At 54.0% G+C, this 22,094-nt stretch overlaps 1 protein-coding gene across 1 annotated transcript in view; it reads right to left on the reverse strand.

The window, feature by feature from the left end:
• Positions 1-22,094, reverse strand: part of SRCIN1 (SRC kinase signaling inhibitor 1) — a 67,785-nt gene that overhangs the window by 15,731 nt on the left and 29,960 nt on the right. Inside the window, exons 3-11 of the mRNA XM_006889363.1 lie at positions 14,977-14,997; positions 10,928-11,123; positions 10,006-10,204; positions 9,504-9,597; positions 8,035-8,924; positions 7,036-7,128; positions 6,752-6,795; positions 6,153-6,340; positions 5,034-5,209 (exon numbers count right to left, since the gene is read on the reverse strand). Coding sequence (XP_006889425.1) covers positions 5,034-5,209; positions 6,153-6,340; positions 6,752-6,795; positions 7,036-7,128; positions 8,035-8,924; positions 9,504-9,597; positions 10,006-10,204; positions 10,928-11,123; positions 14,977-14,997 — 1,901 coding nt within the window. The remainder of the gene's footprint in view (positions 1-5,033; positions 5,210-6,152; positions 6,341-6,751; positions 6,796-7,035; positions 7,129-8,034; positions 8,925-9,503; positions 9,598-10,005; positions 10,205-10,927; positions 11,124-14,976; positions 14,998-22,094) is intronic.

The raw sequence follows: 22,094 nt of genomic DNA on the forward strand, positions 1-22,094 counted from the left end.
GGTCATCTCTATTCTGCGCTTGAGCCATTGACATCCCTGACCCACATGTGGGACTTTACATCCATTCCTGTCAAATCCCATCTGCTGGATTTCAGCCTGACAATCCAGGTGAGAACAACTTTTGAATCTCCAGCCATCCAACAGATTTGCTCCCCCTTACAGTTCTGTGTCAGCAGCAAATCTTATCAGCATGCCTTAGACATCTTCATCCAACCAGCAGGTGAAAAGCCAGACTAGGATGGAGCCAAGAGCAAAATCCCATGACTCAGCACAAACAGTAAAAGCACTATCTTGAACTAAATACTGTATGCCACGCTCAGCCCTTGACTTCCACTACCTTATTTAATTCTCACAATAAATTCTGAGGCAAGAACTGTTAATACTACAAGTTAACACATGGACAAATAATGGCCCAGTGACCAGACTACATTTCCCAGCTTCCTTTGCAGTTATTGTTACCAGGTGTCCCAAAGTTGGTGCTCGTAATGACCCGATGCACAACTAAGCAAAACCGCCCAGTCCGTCACCATCCTCACAATCTCTGCTGTGCTTAAGCCCACTCCTGCAGCCTCGTGTCAACCTATCTCACTGACAGAAGTGGCCATTCAGCCTAAGGTCTAACTACTGGAATATATGCTGCTTTCGGACCTTTCCCCAGGTGCTCCCATGAAAGCTCCTCCATTCTCTTTCCTCCTCCTGGCTGAGTGGATATAACCAATGACTCCAGTGGATGACCTCAGAAGGCACATGCTGAAGTTGGCAGGAACCCCTATTGGCCTGAATCCCTGAATAACTGCTTGGAGGAAAGTCATGCCATTAACCCATTCAATACTGTTTCATAAGAAAGAAAGACTTCTTTTCTGATGCTTGAACCATCATAGCGCCAATACCTTGGGAACTTATTTGTTGTAAAATCCCTGAGTGCTGGAAATAGTTAATGTTCTTGGTTGCTAATCAAAAAGTTAGCACCTACCCAGAAGTGCCTCCAAAGAAAGGACTGGTGACCAACTTCTCCCCCAAAAATCCTGTCACTGAAAGCTTTACAAATTACGTCCTATTTTGACAAACATGGGGAGTGCCAAGAACAAGAAGTGAATCGCAACCGGGTTACTGGTTTATTACAACTGCTAGCAGGAGTGTCATCCTCTTCCTAAACATCATGCCTCCAGAAACTATGAACTTTTATAAATGTCGATTGTTGCAGAGAGGCGTCAGGTCTTTTGTTCACAGAGTTGCTATGAGTCATGCTCGACTCGTAGGGAATCAACAACAACAACATCTCTGATTAATTAAGACGCTCTAGTGTCTATGCGTAAGGAGTCGTACTGCCAACCCAAAGGCAGATAGTTCTAATCCACCAGCTGCTCCTCAGAAGAAAGACGGGCAATCTCTCATGCAATTTACAGCCTTTAAAAACTTGCTGGAGGGTCAGCTATGAGTCAGTCACAACTTGACAGCAATGAGCTTTGGGTTTGAGTTCTGATTAATTCAGTTGTTTGCTGCCATTAAGAAAATCAAAATGATTATGTAATTTGCACAAGATTATAGGGCTGTGTCTTGTTAAAACAGGATCTACTTCAGCCATTGGGTTCTGTTGCATGTGATTTCCACACTGGACTGACAACACTCCTACTATCCCTCAACCTGGAAAGAACAAGTCATCTCAGCCTGAGTGCATGACACCTGACTAGTTTAGGATATGCCAAGTTTGTGAAATAGTCACCCCAAACATTACTCTGAGAGGAAAGAGACCCTCACTTGAAAGAAGACTCAGTAAGCTTTCAGGAGGAGATGATACTGCCACACTGCTGTGCGAAGTGGCCAGGCCCTGGGGGGGGGGGGGAGGGGGCTCAGTTGGCCTCTAGATTATCTGATGATTCAATCTGCAGACTCCAAACTCTGCAAACAAGTCCCAGACCAGCTGGTCTATCATTAGGATAAAAAAGCGACTGAGCTTTCTAGACTCAGGTTTAGTCTCGGAGGCATCAGGAACAGAGAGTCAGGACACAATAAGCTATAATTTCAGCCCAAAACAAAATGGGAAAATAATAAGGGAGCTCCAGTGGCCTAGCAGGAGCTCTGCAATCTCAGAGGTATGCAGTTCAAGTCTACCAGTAGCTCCACAGGAGACGGAGGAGCCATTACCTCCTGTGTCATTAACAGCCTCTGAAAATCCACTGGAAGGTTAGCTATGGGTCAGTGGTTCTGATTTGGTGGCACACAACAACCTCAATAGTAGCCCAGTGGCAAGAAGCTGTGCTGCAATCCCAAAGGCACTCAGTTTGAATCCACCAGCTACCCCGCAGAAGAAGAATGGGCAATCTCTTCTGATAAGACTTACTGCCTCTGAAAACCCACTGTAGGGTCACCTAAGAGTCAGTGCTTACTCTAGAGCACACAATAACAATAACTCAAAATGAAAAAGCAATGGCCCTTATTCAGAAATCACTGAGAATAGCAGATAGCAGAACAATGAAGCAAGCACAGGGCCCTTCTGAATATGGGCTTGGAGTGACTGCACAAGTTCTGTACCCACAGGACCAGCACCGGCTCAGGCAAAGGTAGACCACCAGGGTCAAAAGGTTTCAGCAGAAGTATCTCAAAGGGTAATGCTTAGACAGAACTCAAGTGCATGGCTAAACGTAGAGGTCTGTACCAGGTCAAATGAAGCAAGAACCAGTCTTAGCTTCCTATAAGAAGCTGAAGAGAAAGTCAGGGCAAAGTGAGGTGAGAAAAAGCCTCCCAGGACAGAAGCCAGAATGGAGTAAGCAAAGGCTGGCAAGGTCAATGCCAGTCAACCGAGTGCCAAGACAGAGGCCATGGAAGCTGGAGAGTGAGAGGAGATGGCCCTAAGACCAGACACTGTAGGACTGGCATGGCCCAGGCCCCACTCAATGAGGTAGAAGCCCCACCCTATGAGGATGGAGTATTCTGCCAGAATAGACAATATTTCAGGCCTTATTCTCTCTCAAGTGGGGCAGTCTGAGTAATGGGTTTCATAACAGGGCAGGGGGTACGGAGTCCATGTGCTCCTGGGGAGAACTGAGGCCCTGAGGAAGCCAAGAAGCAGACATTCATCATGACAAAAGCACAAATTGATTCTTTCATCTCTTCCAACTCTGCTTTTGTATTCCCTTTTCTTTCCTTTTAATGCCTCAGTCAAGTTCCTTTTGAAAATTCTGAGGCAGCTTCTCTGTGCTGAGTAAAAAGGGGGCAGGGAGAGGACAGCAGTTCCCTGAGCAAGGGGGGATGGTAGCTGCCAGTCCACTTGGAAATCTGACTAGAGTCGTCACTGAGCTTTTACCATAGAGTGATGGGGTGGCTGCCCCTGGTTTATTTCCGCATGGGAGGATGCCTTAGTTCACCTCAACTATACAGAATCATGGAAATCTCCATTATTCCTGACAAATGCACAGCTCTACCAGATTGTATGGGCCTAAGACTGAGGAGTTCCTGGCCCTTCTCAAGGACCCCCCTTTATAAAGATCCTAGAACTCAGCAAGGAAGCCCAGGTTCTTTTAATAGCCTGTCCTGGGCCCTTGAGTCACTCCAATCCTCTCTGTAAAGAACTGTAAGAATTTTAATACTGGTGGTAAACCCCCCAAGACTATGGATCTTCCTCTTCAAGCTGGGGTCTGCATTCACCCCTATGAGCCACCTTTCAGCCAAACATAGACTGTAAGGTGATCAATGACTTTGTGGATCTGAGAGAAACACATTCCTTAGAACAATCAAACAAAGATCAAAAGAACAGCAAATACTGAGGGATAAAATTCAGAAAGCTGGAAGGGATAGGAAGGAAGGAGTAACGGAAACAGAAAACACAGGGAGGAAATGGGAAGAGAGCGGTTCCAACATAATGGGGATTGTAATCAATGTCACAAAACAATATAGGTCAATTGTTGAATGGAAAACCAACCTGATGCAAAAAATCTCAATAGTAGGTGCAGATGATAAAGTTAAAGTTCCAAAGGGGCCAGGCAATGTCTTGGTTGCAAAGCCCATCAGTGTGGGAACCCGGCCTCATGTCCCCTGGTGCCCTGTGACACCAAGAGGAGGTCAGAGGCAGGGTCGGGGGCATGGGGAGTGAGGGCCTCTGTCTCTGACTTCAGAGACTGACGCAGGAAGGCTGCAGTGGAGGGGGTGCTCACTGGATGGAAAGGGGAAGACAGCTTCTCCCCTCAACGGTGCCAGACAATCGCTACCAGACAATCGAATCCGTGGCCAGACAGCCATTTGCTAAATCTGGATCAGAAGACTAGCCTGTTAACCCTTCCATGTCTAAGCACTTGGGAGCCAGGGGGTTCTCCTGTCCCCATTTCTTCTGAATATGCTATAAGCTTTGTTTCCTTGAACTAAGAACCAAAAGCCGATTCAAACCCACTGCTATGCAGCTGACTGTAACTCGTGATGACCCTCTGTGGGATTTCCAAGCCTTAACAAGAGGAGACTGCGTTTCGTTTCTTTCTCCTTCTGATGGCTGGTGAATTCAAACTGCTGATCTTTATGCTGGCAGCCCAACACGTAACACCATCAGGCCTTCTCTGAATTAGAAAAAGAGGGGACCATTCCTTGGCGATATGTACTTTCAGAGATTAGGGGATTGAGTAGTGTTGATAGCAACCAGCTGGAGCCACCGCAACACACTTGAAAGCTCTACTTGAAAGCTCTACCCAAAGGGTCAATTTGCACCTGTCAGAGGCCAGAATGAAAGCAGGCAGCAGGCAAAATGAAATCAGGCAGCCGGCCACAGGAGAGTAAGGCTGCAGGCCAAATGGAAGCCAGACTGGATCAATAGGAAGCAAGATCATAGTGAAACGTAGGCATCAAGCCAGGAAAAAGAATCAGGAATTATGCCAGGTGGTCAAAGGTTTGTGGGTTACAGAGAAATCAGGCCACAGAGGAGAATGAAATTAGGGTTCAGGACAGACAACATCACCTGTGACTCAGAAGGAAAGGAGGTGCGCCTCCCAGTAAAACCACGATGCGCCCGGGCCGCACCCCCCTCCCTGCGCGGCGGGGCCCAGCCTCACTTGAGCTGCTGGGTGATGAGCTCCTCGTCGTTGAGGTAGCGCAGCCGCTCCTCCTCCACCAGGGTGCGCTGCCGCTGCAGAGGGTCCTCCTGCCGCCGCGCCGCCTCCGACACGCGCATGCTCAGCTCCGCCTCCGTGCGCTTCAGCAGCGCGCGCACCGACTCCTGGTTCTGTAGCTGTGGGGTGCACAGAAAGGGGACGCATGGGCCCGAGTGGGAGGCAGTGCAGGCACAGCGAAGAGGAAGGGACGGGATAAGGAGGGCAAAAGGCAGCCAGTGCGGGGTAGAGGTTCTGCAGAAGATACCGCTGTAGACAGTGAGAAGCAGCCAAGGGATGGTGGGGGGACAGAAGACAAGGGCTAAATTCTGAGGAAATACAGAGATGGGGTGAGATCGAGATGCGAATGCCAATACTGGGAAGCCCAAGGTTCGACTGCATGGGTGGCAGTCTTCGGCTTAGAACGGCCCTGAATGGTGGGGAAGTGTCTGGGACGACAGGCGCGTGCTGGGAGTTTGGTGGCGTTTCTGTGGCTGGGACGGGAAGACTGAGCGCGCTCGAACCTCGCTCTAAACGAGGCGTAGCGGGAAGAAGACTTTTACGGGCTGCCCAGATGGTAACTCTCTGGCCCTCCTCAGCCTGTCTCTGCGCATTATCCTCACCTGACGGGCCCAGGGCCTCTCTCTCGGGGAGCGGGCATGGTGGTGCCAAGCTCCTCACAGGTGGGACCATCTGCCAGGCGGGCAGGGCGGGGAGACCGCTCTCGGGCTCAGGAAGGGGAGGTGAGAGGACCTGGGGCCAGGACTCCCGTGCGGGTCAGTGGGGAACCAGGGAGGGACTGTCCTGAGAGGTGCAGACCAGGAAGGGATCTCACGGAGGGCGATGGGGACACAGGGAAGGGGTGCGAGTACTGTGTAAAGGGGGACAAGGAGGTTCAGTGACGGAGTAGGACTCCGGGGGCGAAGAAAGATTTCACAGTGGAGGGGGGGGGTGTCTAGAGGGCACCGAGGTGAGAATTCTTCGAGAGGAAGACCACAGGGAAGCAGGAGAGGCGGGGCCTGAGGACGGGGGCTAGGCTTTCGGAGGGGCTCCGACGGGGCGGGGCTTTCGGACGGGCGGTACCTGGAGCTTGCGCAGTTGCTGAAGCTGGCCGCGCAGGTCACTGGCGCTGCTCTGCAGGCCGCGCAGGTGCAACTGCATCTGCAGGCGGTTGACGGCGGTGGGTTGTCCCGCAGGGGTGCTGCTGGCCGAGGATGGGGGAGGACCGGACACTGGGGTGGCCCCGCTGCTCCGGCCGCCTGACCCACAGGCTGCAAAGGACGAGGAAAATGGGGGTCTTGGGCAAGGACTTCCCCCCTTCGGCTGCCTTTACAGAGTAGCTAGAAAAGGACATGGCTCTGAAAGTGCCAGGGGAAAGATATCTTGGGCCTCGGAGTCTCAAATGGGAAGGCCTTATGTGAGTAAGAAGTTGAGCTGCCAACCCAAAAGGCAGGTAGTTCAAACTCCATAGCTGCTCCTCTGGAGAAAGATGGGCAGCCTTCTTTCTTGGAATTTATAACCTCTGAAAATCCACTGGAGGGTCGGCTATGAGGCAGTTCCGGCAATGAATTTTTAAAGTTTTATTAACCCCCATTTAACAGACTAGGAAACTGATGGTCAGAGAAGGAAAGGAAGAACCTAAAAGGGAGTGGGGGTAAATAGTGGTGGGAAGGGTCACTCACGTGCTGAGGGAGTGGCAGCTCCATTGGAGCCTTCGATCTTCTCACTGTGATACAAGGAAAAGAAGGTGGCCACTAGGGGGTCATAGGTGGCCCCAGACCAGGGCCTGGTCATCGCATCTCATCCCCGCCCCAGATTTCAGGATGGTGGCCCAGTCTGAAGAAAGGGCTCACCACCCAAGGTCACACAGTGACAATGGCAGACACGGGCTCAGCGTCCCCAGGGCTCATCCCCCCTCCTCCAGCTCCAGGCCCTGCCAGTGGTGGTATTTGGCAGAGGGCCTCACCTGGGGGTCTCAGGCTCCGAGCCACGGAGCAGGGCACTCTGCACCAGGCCTGTGAGGCTGGCAATCTGCTTCTCCATGGCCTCCATACGCTCCCTGTGGAAGAATGTGGCTCTTATTTCCTCTTTTGTACATTCCCAGTACCCTCATTCCCAAAATTGATAAGCAAAGAAAACAACATCCCCTCCCCAACACCAGCACCCAGACAGTTCAACGGTCAGTCTATAATCATCACCTAGCATCATCAAGGACTTCATGTGACCGTCACTCCTCTCCAATTTCTCAGCTCACCTCTGGCTTCTTACTGAGCCCCACTCTAACCTTGCCATGCCTTTGCACATGCTGTTCCTCCCTGCCTTCTCTGTGAAGCCATCACTGGCTCTGTAGCAGCCTCAAGGACGCCCCCCCATCCCAACAACCAGTTACACCCTCTCAAGGGAAGGGCAAGTATTTATTCACTTTCACTGGATCAAAAGCAAGAACTGGATTTGCCCAACTTGGCACAGAGAGTACAAACATGAGTCACTCCTCAGCAGTGCTGCCTCAGGCAGAGGACAGGCCTGTACAGTTCTCTCCTCCAGCCCTGCATGGGCGGTGAGAGCTCTCCAGGTGGGAGAGAGATGTACCTTCCTTCCTATCGCCATTTCTTACCAGCACTCCCCTCCACAGTGCACTTCAGCCAACCCTGTGCTGGACAGCTCTCAGAGCTGCAAATTCTAGCCCGGCTCCCAAGGCACTCAGAGTACCTCCTGTTTGAGCCTCTCAATTTTACTGTTAAGGAAACTGATTCATAGGGAACAGAGCCAAATTTAGGTCTTCAGAATTCTCTTTTGGGGTCCTACGGCCCAAACATCAGGACTTGAAGAGGAAAGAAAAAAAAAAGCACATCCGTCTCTCCAATCCTAGATGCTTCAACGACCCTTCAAAGCTACTCCTACAAAGGCTCCCAGGTTCCCTTGGTCTCGGTTCTGCCACCGATTCTGCCTAGCTCAGGTCCCTCACCTGGTCTCTGTGTCCTTGGCTGGCACAGGAGGCCCGAATCCAACCAGTGGGCGCTCCCCGGGCCCAGGGAACAGTTCGGGAGGGGGCGCCCCAGCGGTCGAGGAGCTCCCGGTGCTGCGGGCCTTGCCCCCGGGGCTCTCGGCGAAGACGGACGAGGAGCCTGAGTCTTTTCGGAAGGACTGGCGCACCGGCGAGCCGCGGCTGGGTGGCCCGGAGTAGGGACTGTGGGGCGGCGGGGGGCCTCCAGGGGGCGCCGCCACGTCGGCCAGCTTCTGCGGCGAGGACGGCGGCATGCGGAAACCGTAGCTGTCGCCGTAGAGCGGGCCGCCCCCGCCCGCCGCCTTGTAGAGCGAGTCCTCCAGGTCCGACTGCAGCGCCGCGGCCGAGTAGGTGCTGAGCGAGCGCACCGAGCCGCGTTTGTAGAGGCCGCCGGCGCCCGGGTAGGCGAACGGGTCTCCCGCGGCCGCGGCCAGGCTCAGGCGGCCCTCGTGGAGCAGGCCGTAGGGGTCCGCGTAGAGACCCTCGCCCTTCACCAGCACCATGCCGCCCGCCTTGCTCGCCAGGTCCTCGTCCGGCTTCACATCGCGCCGCTCCAGGATGGCGCTGGGGCTGGGGCTGACGCCCTGGGTGGCCGGGGTTCCCCCCAGCCGCTCGGCCGCGTGGTGCACCGGGCTGCCAGCGTAGGAGGGCGGGCGCCCCCCAGCGTATGAGAGGCGCGAGCGCGATGGCGAGCCCGAAGGAAGCCCCGAAGGCAGCCCGGATGGCAACCCCGACGGTAACCCAGACGGTAACCCCGGCGGCGGCGAGCCCGATGAGAGGTGAGGCGCTGGCGACAGGTTGTTGAGGCGCCGCGTGGGCGAAGACTCCCGCGACGCATACACCATCTCTCTCTGCATAGGAGACAGCCCGCGACGCCAGAGGGCTAGTCACAAAAGGGTCGGTCCCCTGCTCCTGGCTAGAAGAACCATTGTCTACCCCTTGACTTAAGTCCCTTCTGTTCTCTGCCTCTCCTCTTTCTTGCTGTACATACACTGAGTCCCTCTCCCACCAATGTTCCCAGTAAGAAGTGGCTGATGGCAAGGCACTAGAGACGAAGGGGACAAACCTCTGAATGGTGAGGGACTAGGCAGCAGAGAAAGAATGGGGTTCCTTAAGAAGCCCCTTAGAATGTCTAGAAAGAAATGTAGGAGAGATTTCCTGAGCAGAAGACAGAAATGAAGGGAAGGTGGTATGTGAAGGGAGGAGTTTTTCCATGACCTACAAATAAAGGAAACAATTGGCCTCGGCCCCTGGATTCCCTTTTTTTGAAGCTGGCCTGGGCTCTGGTGACAACTGACCGTACTTGGCCCTCCTAGCCCCCACCCGCTCAGCCTCCTGGGGCCACATCGGCACTCATTATCATGAGCTTGATCCTTCAGAAGCTTTCCCATCTCCCACCCCGTGAATATCCTGGGCACCTCCAGCCGTACCCGGAGGTCCCCATTGGTGAGGTGTGAGCCAGGAAAAGCAGCGTAGAGTGGCTCTTTCCTGTAGATCTTGATAATACTGCGGTCCTGGATGTCCCTGGGGGAGAGAAAAGAGGGTCACCATCCCCTGACACTGCAGGATGGGAAGGGGAGGAAGAAGGGTGGTGAGAGGTCCCAGGAGACCAGTCCTTTTGCATTGGCTGCACTTGATGGGTTTGGTGCCCCTGGCTACCTGCCACCACAATGCACACCCTGCAGCCTCCACCTGGTCCACTTCTCGGCCTCAGGTGGCTGTTCTTTACAAGTCACTGTGAAGCAGCAGGGGCAGCTGATTTAAGCAGGGAGGGGCGGGGGGGAGGACCGTGGCAGGGGGCGGGTCTAGGGCCTGGGAAAGAAAGGGCAGTGATTGGACCCGAAGGGTGCTGGAAAATGTCCCAGGGAGTCCAGCTCCCCACAAAGGGTACAGGGAAACCCACCCCATCCCCCCCCCCGGGACCACGCCCACCGGACGTCCTCCAGCTCATAGAAGACGTTGCGAGCCTCGTCTTTGATGAGGATGGCGGTGTTGGGCGACTTCAGCATGCCCATGGTGAGCTTCTGCGGGAACATGTGTGCGATGAGGGCGTGCAGCGTGTCCAGGCTGCTGACCTCGTGGGTGATGTGCACACGCCGAGTCTCCTCCCCAAACTGTAGAAACAGCACCCCTGCGGAGGAGACACCACCCTCGCTGTCACCCCGGCTCCTACCACGCTGCCCCGGAGAGGCTTCAGGAGCTGTGCTGGTCCCGCAGCAGCAGGGCCTGAGGCTGGACGTGGACCCTGAGTGCAAGTGCACCCAGGCACTCCTCATGCTGCAGCGCCAGCCTGGCCTCCAGCCTCTCGAGGCTACCACGCAACCCCGGTCTGTGGGGGGTAGGGGACCAGAGTGGGAGTGGGACAGTTAAAACCTGGACAAGGAAATACAATGGGGGCAGGAGCAGTGGGACAGAAACTGAGAGGGAGTCAGCAAGGGTGGAGAGTTGCTAAAGAGTTTAGTTGGGTTGAAGGTGAAGAAGGAGGGGGAGGGAGATGACGGGAGGGAAATGAGATTAGAGCGGCTAAAGGAAAGGGGGCTGCCAGAGAGAAAGAAGCTGAGAGGGAAGGAGGAGGCTAGGTGAGAGAAAAGGGTAAGGTAAGGAATGTTGAGGGAGAAAGAGAATAAGGATGATAGAGGAGAGAGAAAAGAGGGGCGGGGAAGAGAGAAACTGACGGGGGTTGGGGGGGGCTGCTGAGAGGGGCGGGAGAGAGATGAGGTCATGGGGAAAGGAGTGCTTGGCTACAAGGAGGGTGACTGAGGACAATGCTGAAGGGGATGATGGAGGCTCCAGGGGAGGAGAGCAGAGGGAGGAGCCCAAGCAGGGAGAGGGAGGATAGAGGGGCGGGCAGTACCTGGCGAGCGGAGCTTGGTCTGGCTGGCAGAGCGGGAGAGGGGCAGGCTCTGTCGGAAGCGGTTCATCCTGCTGAAGCCCAGGGGCAGCTCGGCCTCGGACATGGTCTCTAATGACTCAGCCGAGGCATATGACAGCTTGGCCGCCTGGTCTGCCAGCCCCGGCTGGGCTCCCTGTGTATGGCGAGAGCTGCGGGTCTGCAAAGGCAGAGCAGGGTAGGAGGAACCGAGTATGAGCCCCCTTCCCTGGGCCACTGCCCCCATCTGGGCCCAAGGAACTTCCATCAGCCAGACACACACATTCTCAGGAAGGTCCTGGATTCACCACCAGAATTCCCAACCTGTCAAGTCCCTGGCCTCCCTGGGATACCCGGCAGGTAAGGAGTGGGCAGAGGACTTGGGCACCCTGGGAAGCCATGAGAACCCACCCAGCGGGGAGCCATGGGCACGCCTGCTATTTTAAGCTTCCAAAGAACAACAACAACACGAATTTGTCACTGAGGTGAGCAGCAGAATCATTGAGCAAATTGGGGCATTAGTTCCAGACATTAATTAAGCGGCGAATTTATCCTTGGTGGAGTTCAGAGGGGTAGGGAGAGGGGGAGGGGAGGGGTGGGAAGCAGGGCCCTTGAGAAAACAAGGAGGGCTGGGGCCCAGAATCCCTGCCCTGTGGGGGCAGACCCTCACAGGGGTGGGCACAGAACATTCCCTTTATTTAAAGTGACTGAGGGAGCCATCCTAATCATCTCTGCCCCAGAGCCAACTAGACCCCATGCCCAAATAGACTACATGCTTGGCACACTAAGTGCACATGTGAAATCCAGTGTGTTACACATGAGTACAAAGACACATGTGTCTGGCTGCAGCCCTCCCTGCAGGGCACACGCTGCCACATAAGCCAGCTGGCCTGGCCAGCCTCCCCAAGTACCCAGCAGAGCAGCCTATTGCTTTGCACAGAGGCAAGAGCCAAGGGTGAGATCTGGTTGGAGGAAAGAAGGGTGCCATTCAGTGATGGGCCCCTGTTCCAGGGAGCCTGACTGGTCCTCTTCCATGGTGAGGTCCCCATCATGTCAACTGTGTTTTAAAAGCCTGCTCTAGGCTGAGGACTGGGTCAGTCAGACCACCACCTCTGACACTCTGCACCAGCCCCTTCCCTCAGGCCTGGTTGCTGTATAGAAACTCATTTATTTAAGGGAGAAAGATAATGAATCAGCTCCACATGGACAGATGCCCAGGATATATAAATATACATACAGCAGGAAAAAAGAAAAGATTTTCCAATTGTATTTTTCTGTAAAACGTGTCCCTTTTCAACAACAAAATCTTACTGAAAATCATTAATAGTGATTGTATCAGGCTTGAGAAGGGACATTCCGGTTTTTTTACTGTGTATTTTTCTGCTGTGTGAATTTTACACAAAGCATATTATTTTGATAAGAATAAAAACCAGGAAAAGGCTTTCTAAGAAAAAATAGTTTCTTCTTCTAAGTTCCTTCCTTCTCCCAAATCCTGATTAACTCTAATTAATCTCCATCTCCATATTAACTCTGTTTAATGCGCCAGTCAGATTAGTACTCTCAAAAGGAGAGAGCATCTTTCAATGGGCAGTGTGCCCAGCTGTCCCTAAGGTGGCCCCGAGAGCTTGGGGGCATGGAAGGTCAGATTCAGGGAATTTAGGAGGCTTCCAGCCTCAAGCACAATGCCATGGACCTAAATCTGGAGCCAGGGAGGGAGGGGGCAGCATAGAAACTAGGGACACTTGGGGGAAGGGTGTCTGTGCCCTGGCTTTGGACCCTACAGCTCAGCTCTAGTCTGACAGCAGTACCAGTCATGTCTCTCTCTTTCACCTTCAGCCCCAGCTGAAGGACAGTGAGCTCAGCAGCAGTGTGGTCTGATGGTCATGGGGTTGCCAGGCAACCGAAAGGTCAGTGGTTGCCAGGCTGGCATGGAAGAGGGGCTACAGAATTCAGACAGAATGAGGCAACTAGCCGGAATGAAGACCAGGAGGTGACCACACAAGTCAGATGTCAAAAAGACGGAACGGTAACCCAGATCGGAGGTTGGAGATTCTGGGGACTGCTGGGAAGGCAGGACGCTGACCAGGGGACCCTGGGAAAGAGATGTCCACATTCCCTGCCCCACCAGTTTCGGTATCTATCTTGACTCCATCTCTACCTCACAGCCTTCATGAAAACCTCTGGAGAAGGGGTTGGGGGTGGGGGACTTTTACTTTTTTTTTTTTTTTTTTGGACTTTTACTTTTTTTCTCTATTCCTGGGGATGAGATAATAGGGCAAAGGGTAGTGGTGAGACATCTATAAGGACTTCCCAAGCACTGAGGAGTTGGTAAACAGAATTGTAATTTAAACACAGCTCGACAAGGACAGAAAAGGGCTACTATGGGAGGTGGGGAGACCACTTGTTACTGGAGGTGTTCAAGGAGGAGCTGATGACTTTTGGTCAGAGTTCAGACTAAGGGAGCCTTGAGTGGGGTGATCAGACAGGCAGAATCACTGGGAGCTTTTGAAAAGATTCTTTTCACCAAATCAAAATCTCTAGAGGGTCAAGGCTTAGGGCTCGAGAGTTTTTACAAGTTCTCAAGGTGATTCTGATCCACAGCTTTGGACTTCAAGTCAGCATTCATGATGCTAACACCATGAGCTGAACTCACTGTATGTAGGACATGCAACCTCTCTCATTCCTTGTGGCCTGGCAATCTACCTCCAAAACCATCAGCCACTGAGACCCCCATGAGCACATCTGTCCTCCTCCGACAGATTAGTTGATGTGACAGAAACTGGTGATTTTGTTGGGTCCCCCCCCCCCCCCGTTTGTTTGCTTGTTTGTTTTTGCAACAACCTTCTAACACAGGTGGGGTCCCCCAGGTGGTACGAATGATACACATTCAGCTGTTAACGGAAAGGCTTCAGGTTTGAGTGTGTCTCGGTAGAAAGGCTCAGCTCAGCCTCTACTTCCTGACAACCAGTCACAGAAAACCCCACTGAGTACAGGTCCCCCGACACACACAAGGGTGCCATGAATCAGCGCTAGATAAGCAGGGGTGGTGGTGTGATGCAGGACTGGCCTGGAATGCACCACCAGCCAGTCTGGTTCTCTCAGGAATTCAACCACTGCACTCTCTCCTGACCACCCCAAAGACGTCATGCCTGCCACCATGACCCTCAGATTCCATGAATCTCTGATCCCAAGACTTCCTACGAATGCTCTGGGAGAATGCATATGTTAGGAACAAGACAGAGCAACAAGATGATTCTTGGGGGTTCTGGGATAGATGCTCCACCGGTCATGATGTCTGAGGTAAAGGGGCCAGGGGACACAAGCAGCCATCTAGGTTGGCTGACTCAGCTCCTGGCCTAGATGTCTGAACGGATGCAGGAAGTACTTGAGGGTGCTCCCCCAAGGGTCAGCAGGATGCCCTGGGGTGGGGGTGGGGTGCAAACAGCGCTCCAGCTCTGGAGGGTTCAAACTGTCCAGAAAAGGCAGGAAAGTCCCTACCTCTGAGCTCATCTCTCCACTTAGGCAGCAGGAGCTGCTAGTTTTGGGGTGCAGGACCCTGAACCTCTTGCTTAGCATTACCCAGAATCTTCTGACCAGCTCTCCCACAACGGAGAGTAAGAAAGGCATAAAGGACTCAACAGAGCCACACAGGACATCCCTGGAGTGTGAGGTCAGAGTTCATAGAGTGGAGCCCTCAACAAGGTCCTGAGGCCCAGCCCTCTCCCTAAACTGAGAGGAGACATCAGGGAGCCCTTCTTATTCCACATTGCCCCTCGAGGGCTGGGGAAACCTGGCGTCTGAGCAGCATCCCCAGCAGGCAGCCCAAACTCCCACTGTGGATCCACAGGACCCCAACAGGCAAACCCAGACTCTCCCAAAGCAACAGCCATAGCCTGCAGCCCCTAGGCCCCTGCCCACCCCCGAAAGTGCTGGTGCAGACGCACGCCCCTGCGCCAAGCATGTGCAAGGGGAAGGCAGGGTCAAGGGAGGCGGAGCACATGCAGTTGTCACAGAAGCAGAAGCATCACACTGACCTTGAAACTCCAGTAGTTTGGCTGCTGATGGAAATAAGAGAAGAGAGAGTTACGCAGGGGCTGGGAGGGGCAGGGGCAGGCTAGAGACCCTCACTCAACCCTGGGATATGAACCCTCCACCCTCCCAGATGCAGAAAAGAAATAATTTCTGGTATAGCTCCTCCCGAGACACAGAGCACCATAGTACACCTATGTCGGCCCTGAGCAGACTCCAGCCTGCTGATGGGCCAGGTGAGAGCCAGTCCAGGTGTTTACAAGTCACACATTCGAGCTTCAGTAACTGTCCTTCAAGAATGTACAGGCAGGAAGAGGCACAGATGATCAAGCTTTAGGGAGCCTGTGAGATACTGTTAAAAGCACAGAGATGAATGTGAGTTGTGGGCCCAGAGAAATGGTATCTGGTTTTGGCAGGCCAGGAATACTTCCTGAAAGAGATGGCATTTGAACTGAGTCTTGAAAGACAAAGAACTTGGACGTAAGAAAAACTATGTTGAGCAGTGGGAACAGCATGCGCAGGGTTAGGCAGGTATAAAGTGCCGAAAACCAGCCAATAGTCCATTTTGGCGAGGGTCTGGGCTAAGAAAGTAGTAGATTATGTTGTAAAGGAGCTGGAAGCCCGAGGGTAACCAGCCTTTAATAGGAAGTGAGAGCATTTGGACTTTATAAGGACTGGAAGAAAGCATTTGGATGGGCTATGGTGGGTTCTAAACTGGACTCCAGAGATACTTGTGTAAGGAGATGGACCTGAACACAGAGAAAGGTGGATGGATGTGGGCAACCTTAAATCACTTGGTACTGGGCAGCAAAGGAAGTAAAGAAAGCTCCCAATCCAGACAGGATGGATGATAGAGGCGGTTTCTCTCTGTCTTTCCTAGCACTCCTAACCCTGGCGGGAGGTGCGGTGGGGTGGGGGGTGTTGGCTCAGATTCTTTTTCATTCACAGTAATATGGGGTCTCTGTACTTTCCCTGGAGACCAGCAGGCCCTTCCAGATGGCCAAGGCCAAGGCGGAGCAGCCATGAGGCTGGGTTGGTTCTTGGCAAAGTTGAGGGCACCCTGCTGACCGGTGCCAGCCTCAGCAGGAAAACAGAGGGAGCAGATGGCCCGGCCCTGGGGTGCCTGGCACAAACAGGCAAGGTTCCCCAGGCCTCAGAACCACTAACAGAGGAGAGGGACACTGAAAGTCCCCAGCGGAGGAAGAACACCATGCTGGGACATTCTGAAGGATTTAATGGCATGGATGAGGTGACTAGGGTTTGAGTTGAGGAGCACTGCTATCCTTGGAAGCTTGGCCTGAGGCAGACACTTGGGCTTGGGAAGACGTCAAGCCCAGGCCGGGATGAAGAGGTCCAACTGACAACGTTGTCCCTATGTGAGCCACAGTCTGCATCCTTTTTCCCCAGTGTCGGCTCCAAGAGGTGAAAACAGCAGTCATAGCCACGTAGGGGAAGGGGGTAGCAAAGTCTGCACCCCACCATTGCCTGGGACAAAGTAGGAAATCATGCGACTCTTGTGGGTCCCAAGAGGAGGAGGAACAGCAAGGGACTAGAGTAAGAGCCTCTATCTACAGCTGTCTGTGGCCTTGGGTAGCTAAGGGAGAGGACACGGGGTGGGCAGAGCCAGGCGGAGGGCATGGGAAGGTTTACAATGAGAGTCGTGTCTGCAGACTCGGTGGTGATGGACAGTTCTGCAGAGCAGGCCACGTGCCCTTCACCCACCACCACCGTTAAACCAGACTCACACCGGACACAGGCGGCGTATCCAGGGGCCTCTCAGTTCCCGACAACAAGAAGGCTCAGCCACAGAGCTGGGCACAGGTTCCCAGGAGCATCCTTAGATAAGTACATCTTCACATCCAGACAGAGCAACAAAAACAGACTCAGAAAGGGACCCAAACATGAAAAGAAGAGCCCTCCTCTGTCAGGAGTCACCAGATACTCAGAGACAGACATGTGTACACAAACACGCAACCACCCCCCAGAACCCTGACTTGTTCTCACACACTCCCACAAGCACCACACCCAGTCACAGAAACATACATGGAAACAGGCGCTGAAACCATTCACACCCACCCTAGGCCCTATAGACACCCCTACATAGAGCCACAGACACACACAGTCATGTGGCGTTCATATGTACACACAGACAAACACACCAGTTACAAAAACATGAAACAGCACCTCTACAGCTCATACATAAAGCATCAGAGCCCCCTCATTCAGAGTAAGCCCATTTCTTCTCCTACTGGCCAGGTCTGGGTACTTCCCATTACCTTGGCCATGGACCCACGCTTATAGTGTTCCAGATATCCTATGCCAAGGAGGCAAATTCTGACTCAAAAGGGGCAACTTTTTGAGGCTGAGACTCCCCAGTGTCAACTTATAAAGGGGGTGGGGTGATGCTCAAGCCTGACCTGGGTCAGTCACTTCGACTTCCCTCACTCATTTGTACTGAGATGGCTGGAGCCCACCTTGTACCTTGGAAAAGAGTGAAACGGGGTGATTACTGCCACACTGTCTTATGCCTTCAACATGAGCCTGCCCCAAAGTCCCAAGGCGGGGCCTGTTTCTGGCCCACAAAGCAGAGGTCACTAGTTGGGACCAGGGGAGAAGACTAGATGATAGCAGTGTGCCAGGAATGACCAGCCACGCTCCAGATAAAGATGGAAGAGCAACTGTGTTTGTATTTGGCAAACAATGTTAATCATTAACTTTTTTGTCCTAAATGTCCACTTAGTTGCCACATAACATGACAGAGATCTCTTCACAGGCTCCAGCTTCATTCCCATGTCAGTTAGGTCCATTCTTGTAAGCAGCTCAGAAGTTAAAACAAACATTTTAAGGGCACTGGGCTTGGATATACAAGTCATCCCTCCATCCCTCAGATTTCTCCCAGGCAGCCATATCCCACACATTGAATTTCACCTTCTTTACTGAGGCATTTAAATGAATCTTGCCCCTCAATCCTCCCTATGGAAAGTACGACAAATGATCTACTTTTATGCTAACTCCACTGGGAGTCATGTTCATAAGGGAAAGAGACTGACCCCTGGATACTGTCTACCTCCTGACTGCTTCTTTCCAGGGCATTAAACCCATGGGTCAGCCTTGGGGAAGAGAGCAGAGGGCTTCTGTACAGTTCTCGCAAGGTGGGACACTCCCCAGTAATTCCCTACCCAGCACTCTGTGGTAGTTATCCTTCTGCTGTGCCCAGCACTGTGCCTGATACATTGTCAAACTTCAAGAAATACATGGTAATGAATGAATGCCAATCAAATAGGGCCAGCCCATAGGAGGATGGCCTTATCTCTGAACAGACTTAGTTAGCTTGAATCATTTTAATATCCTGGCACCCAGCTCTGCTCAGCTTTCAGGCCTTTTCCCTGGAATTTCCCAGTGCTAGAAACGCCCCTGGAAGGAGAGCAGAGAGTAGACAAGGCCCAAGAGAGGCCTGGTTCCCCCACTATAGCCAAACCCTCTAGGACCAAGGCAAAGCTGGTGGGGTCTCCCTTCCCTGAAGATAACCAAAGGCCATACAGGGTCCAGAAGGAGACTCTTGCAGGGGTGATCTCCACCCCCCCACCCCCCACCCCCACTCCCACCCCACAGGCCTCTACTGAGGAAAATCCTAAAGGAGCAGGAGCCAGTGGTGTAAGAGGATCAGATGAAAGCTAGCCATTCAAGCCCTAGGGACAAGGCTTTCAGACAAGGGCGGGGGAGACTCAACCTCCCTGTGAGAGAAAAAACAGTTTTCTCTCGGGGGCTGCGGAGTTAACTCCCCATCTCATTCCCCAACCTGCGGCCTCAGTGGGGCCTGAGTGGGATTCGTCCCTTCCTCTGCAGCTGATCCTTCCTCCAACCTCTGTGTCCCGGGAGGGGCGGGCCTTGCCCCTCGGGAGCCCTAGCTCTGCAGCAGAGATCTCCCCCTCCCTGGGCAGACAGGCCCCTAAACTAGGTGAGTGCGTGACCCTTCCTTGACCTCAAGGCAATTATACTGACGACATGTCGCCTCGAGAGGAATGGAGACGGCCCCTTACCCCCACTACTCAATCCCCCCATCCAGCTCCGCGTGCACCGGCGGCGCACACACCCACCTCTAACTCCTGCAAACACGCGTCCACACAAACACCCCCACCCCAGGCAGCCCCCCGCCGAGGCCAGGCAAAGCGCCCCCGCGAGCTCATCCTCCCACGCCTCGCACTGCACGAAGCCCCCACCCCAGGTGTGCGGTCGACACCCTCTTCCTCCCCCCGCCGCCCCTCCTAAAGCAGAGTCGGGGAGCGGGTGCTGCGCTGCGGCTGGGGGCGGGGGCGCACCCGAGAAGGTCATGACTTTCCGAGGTTGGGGGAGGGGGCTTCAGCCGCCTTTTGGGTGTAGACAGGGCCCACGCAGAAGGTGGCGAGCCCGATGGGGAGAGGAAGGGGGCGTTTCTCCAGGATCAGGAACCGCAGTGGCCCGCGCGTCCCCCACCTCCGGACGGTCTCCAGATGCGCGGAGCGCCCTCCATCTCCAAGCCCCCCTCCCCCGCCGAACCCAAGGCGGCAACCCGGGCCCCAGCGGCGGCTCCCCCTTACCTGCGGCCACAGGTGTAGGCGCGGGGTCCCCAGCCCCGGGTACCGTGTCGGGCGGGGGAGGGGGAGCGGCTGCCGACTCCCTCCCGCCGGGGCTCTCCCCTCCCCCGGCCGCCTCCGCAGCCGCCGCCACTGCCGCCTGTGCCCTTAGCTGCAGTGCGAGCGCCGCCGCGGAGCCGGCCCGGGCCCGGTCGCCCCGGTAACGGCGACTCCACCTGGCTCGGCGCGGCGCGCCGCCGAGCTCATCCCTTCCCCCGGCGCGGCCCCGTCGGCGCGGCCCCGCGGAGGAGCGGCAGAGGCTGGTGGCTGCGTCGCCGCGGTCACCCGATACGCCGGCCCGCCGCCCGGGACTCGGGTTGCAGCAGGAGAGAGGGAGGTTAGACAGCCTAGTGGAAGCGGGGGGAAGGGCAGGAGCTTGGAGTCCAGCCTCTCTGGTCCCCCCTCCTTCCCTGGGTGCTTCTCACTGTCCCCAGCCCGGAAGGTCTAGCCATGAGGGCCAGGGAATGTCCTGTCTCTTGCTGTGCCACCTTCTGGGCTCACAGTGAGTCCCCGCCAGGGTCTCAGCTGTGCACCATTACCTTTTTAGCTTCCCACGACTTAAATACCCAGTCAAGTCTGAGAGGCCTAGAATGCTCAGGTTTCCTGGATGGTCTTTGATCCTGCCAGGCTGTGCAGAGGATGGTTTCTGCTGAACCTCTCTGGTCCTATACCATTAAAAAAAAGGCTCAGGCTCAGCCCTGAGATACAGATGGTGTGATGAAGTGGCATCACCACTTCTCCCCGTAATTACAAAGTGCTGAGGACTAGGGTCCCTTTGAGACTATCCATTTCCTTCATCAAAGCAGATTCTACAGGGAGTCTACCTTCAAACTCCGTGACCTGGGACAACCAAGTAGATTAAGTCCATTCTCCTGGCTGTCCAATCACTCCAACCCCATCACAGCTCCAGGTTTCTCTATCTGGAGAGGCCTCTGGGCTGTCCCGCATATCACACCATACCACTGTCCCACCAGCATCCCTGTACCAGCCCCACTTCAGCTTCCACTATGTACTTGGCCACTCAAGACAAATCCATTCCACTTGCCATCCAAGCTCAGGGACACACACATCCTTACTTTCTGAAATCCAGCCAAAATGAATCTGAGGGCCAGCAACGGAGGCAGGCTGCATGCCCTGTGCCTGATGCCAAGTGTGTCGATCTGGTGCGAGAACTGAGTTACACTTGGCTACTTGTACTTTGCTAGGCTGTTGCATTTTTCTTTCTCTTAATTTCCCTCCCCCCCCCAAAAAAAAAAAAAACCACCAAAAAACCAAGGCTGGTTGCATTTCTCTGGAGAGCAGAGGGTGTGAAAAGGTGAACTGGCACCCTGTCCTACCCATTGGACTCTGTCACCCCACTTCCTTTGCCTCCTACAGCTTAGCATCAAGGTCAAGGTCTCTCTGGATGGTCTCTTTCCCTGTTCCCTCTCCATTGAAACTGACCCTCTGGCCTTTCCTTCCAGTCTGGGCCTCAATTGCCCCTTTCCCTTCCCTGGCAACGTATAGCCTTGAGCTGTGAGCCCAAGTCCCTGTGAGTCTGTGTAAGCATGCCCCCACCTAAGCGGAAAGCCATCTTTCCATTAAGGAAACTGAGGCTTGATGAGGAAGAGGAGAACGAGTTCAGAACAAGTTCTCCGTTAGGCTAAGCTGTGTATAGTCTTGGTGGTGTAGTGGTCAAGCACTTGACTGCTAACCAAAATGTCAGTCACTCCAACCTACCAGGTGCTCTCGGGGATAAAAACGTGGCAGTCTGCTCTCATAAAGGGGCCGGGGTACTCCTCTTTAATGGAGACTGCAGTGCAAAATTAGTAATAATAATAATAACATAGTATTCTCCCTTCAAAAATTCTTTCCCGAAAGCCAAACCTTGCCACAGGTTTGGGAGGTAGTAGTGGAAAATAAATCAAAGGGAGAGGACAGTATAGGTAGGGCACAGAATGTTCCTGAAAATAGGGACTCTGACATAAAGAAAAAGGGGTGCAAAATACAAATCTTTTATCCCCCCTCCAAAAAATCCTCCCCAAACTCCTCCATGGGTTTGGGGAGTGAGGTGGAGGTAGGTGACTCACCTGGGCCGGCTGGCCAGCCCCGGAGGGGGCGGAGTCGCCATGGAGGTGGGAGCAGAGGGAGCTGAGGAGGCACACGGGGTCCACGGTCCAGCCGCCAACCTGTGTGTGTGAAGCGGGGTACACCCCATTAGGGGGAGCGGGCAGGAGCCGCTGGGAGAATGGAAGGGGGTGGGAAGGGGCATTGCTGAGTGAGCCTTGGCACAAAGCTCCCACACAGAGGGACCAGTAGCACTGGCCAGGCTCTGACCTAGGCTGGGTCTCTAAGCAGAGTCTTGGGTCTGTTTCCAGATGCTTGTCGGCCCTGTCATACTGGGGTTCCCTAAGCCCAGAATAAGGCCCCTGAAATCCTTTCCTCCAATTTTTAACTGCCTCCTTGCACCTTCTGTGAGGGAGCTGTTACAAACCTGCCCTCTCCTCCAGCTCTCCATTTCTTTGTCACTG

Source organism: Elephantulus edwardii, unplaced genomic scaffold (assembly GCF_000299155.1).
Source record: "Elephantulus edwardii isolate Elephantulus edwardi_28Jun2011 unplaced genomic scaffold, EleEdw1.0 scaffold00077, whole genome shotgun sequence".
NCBI lineage: Eukaryota > Metazoa > Chordata > Mammalia > Macroscelidea > Macroscelididae > Elephantulus > Elephantulus edwardii.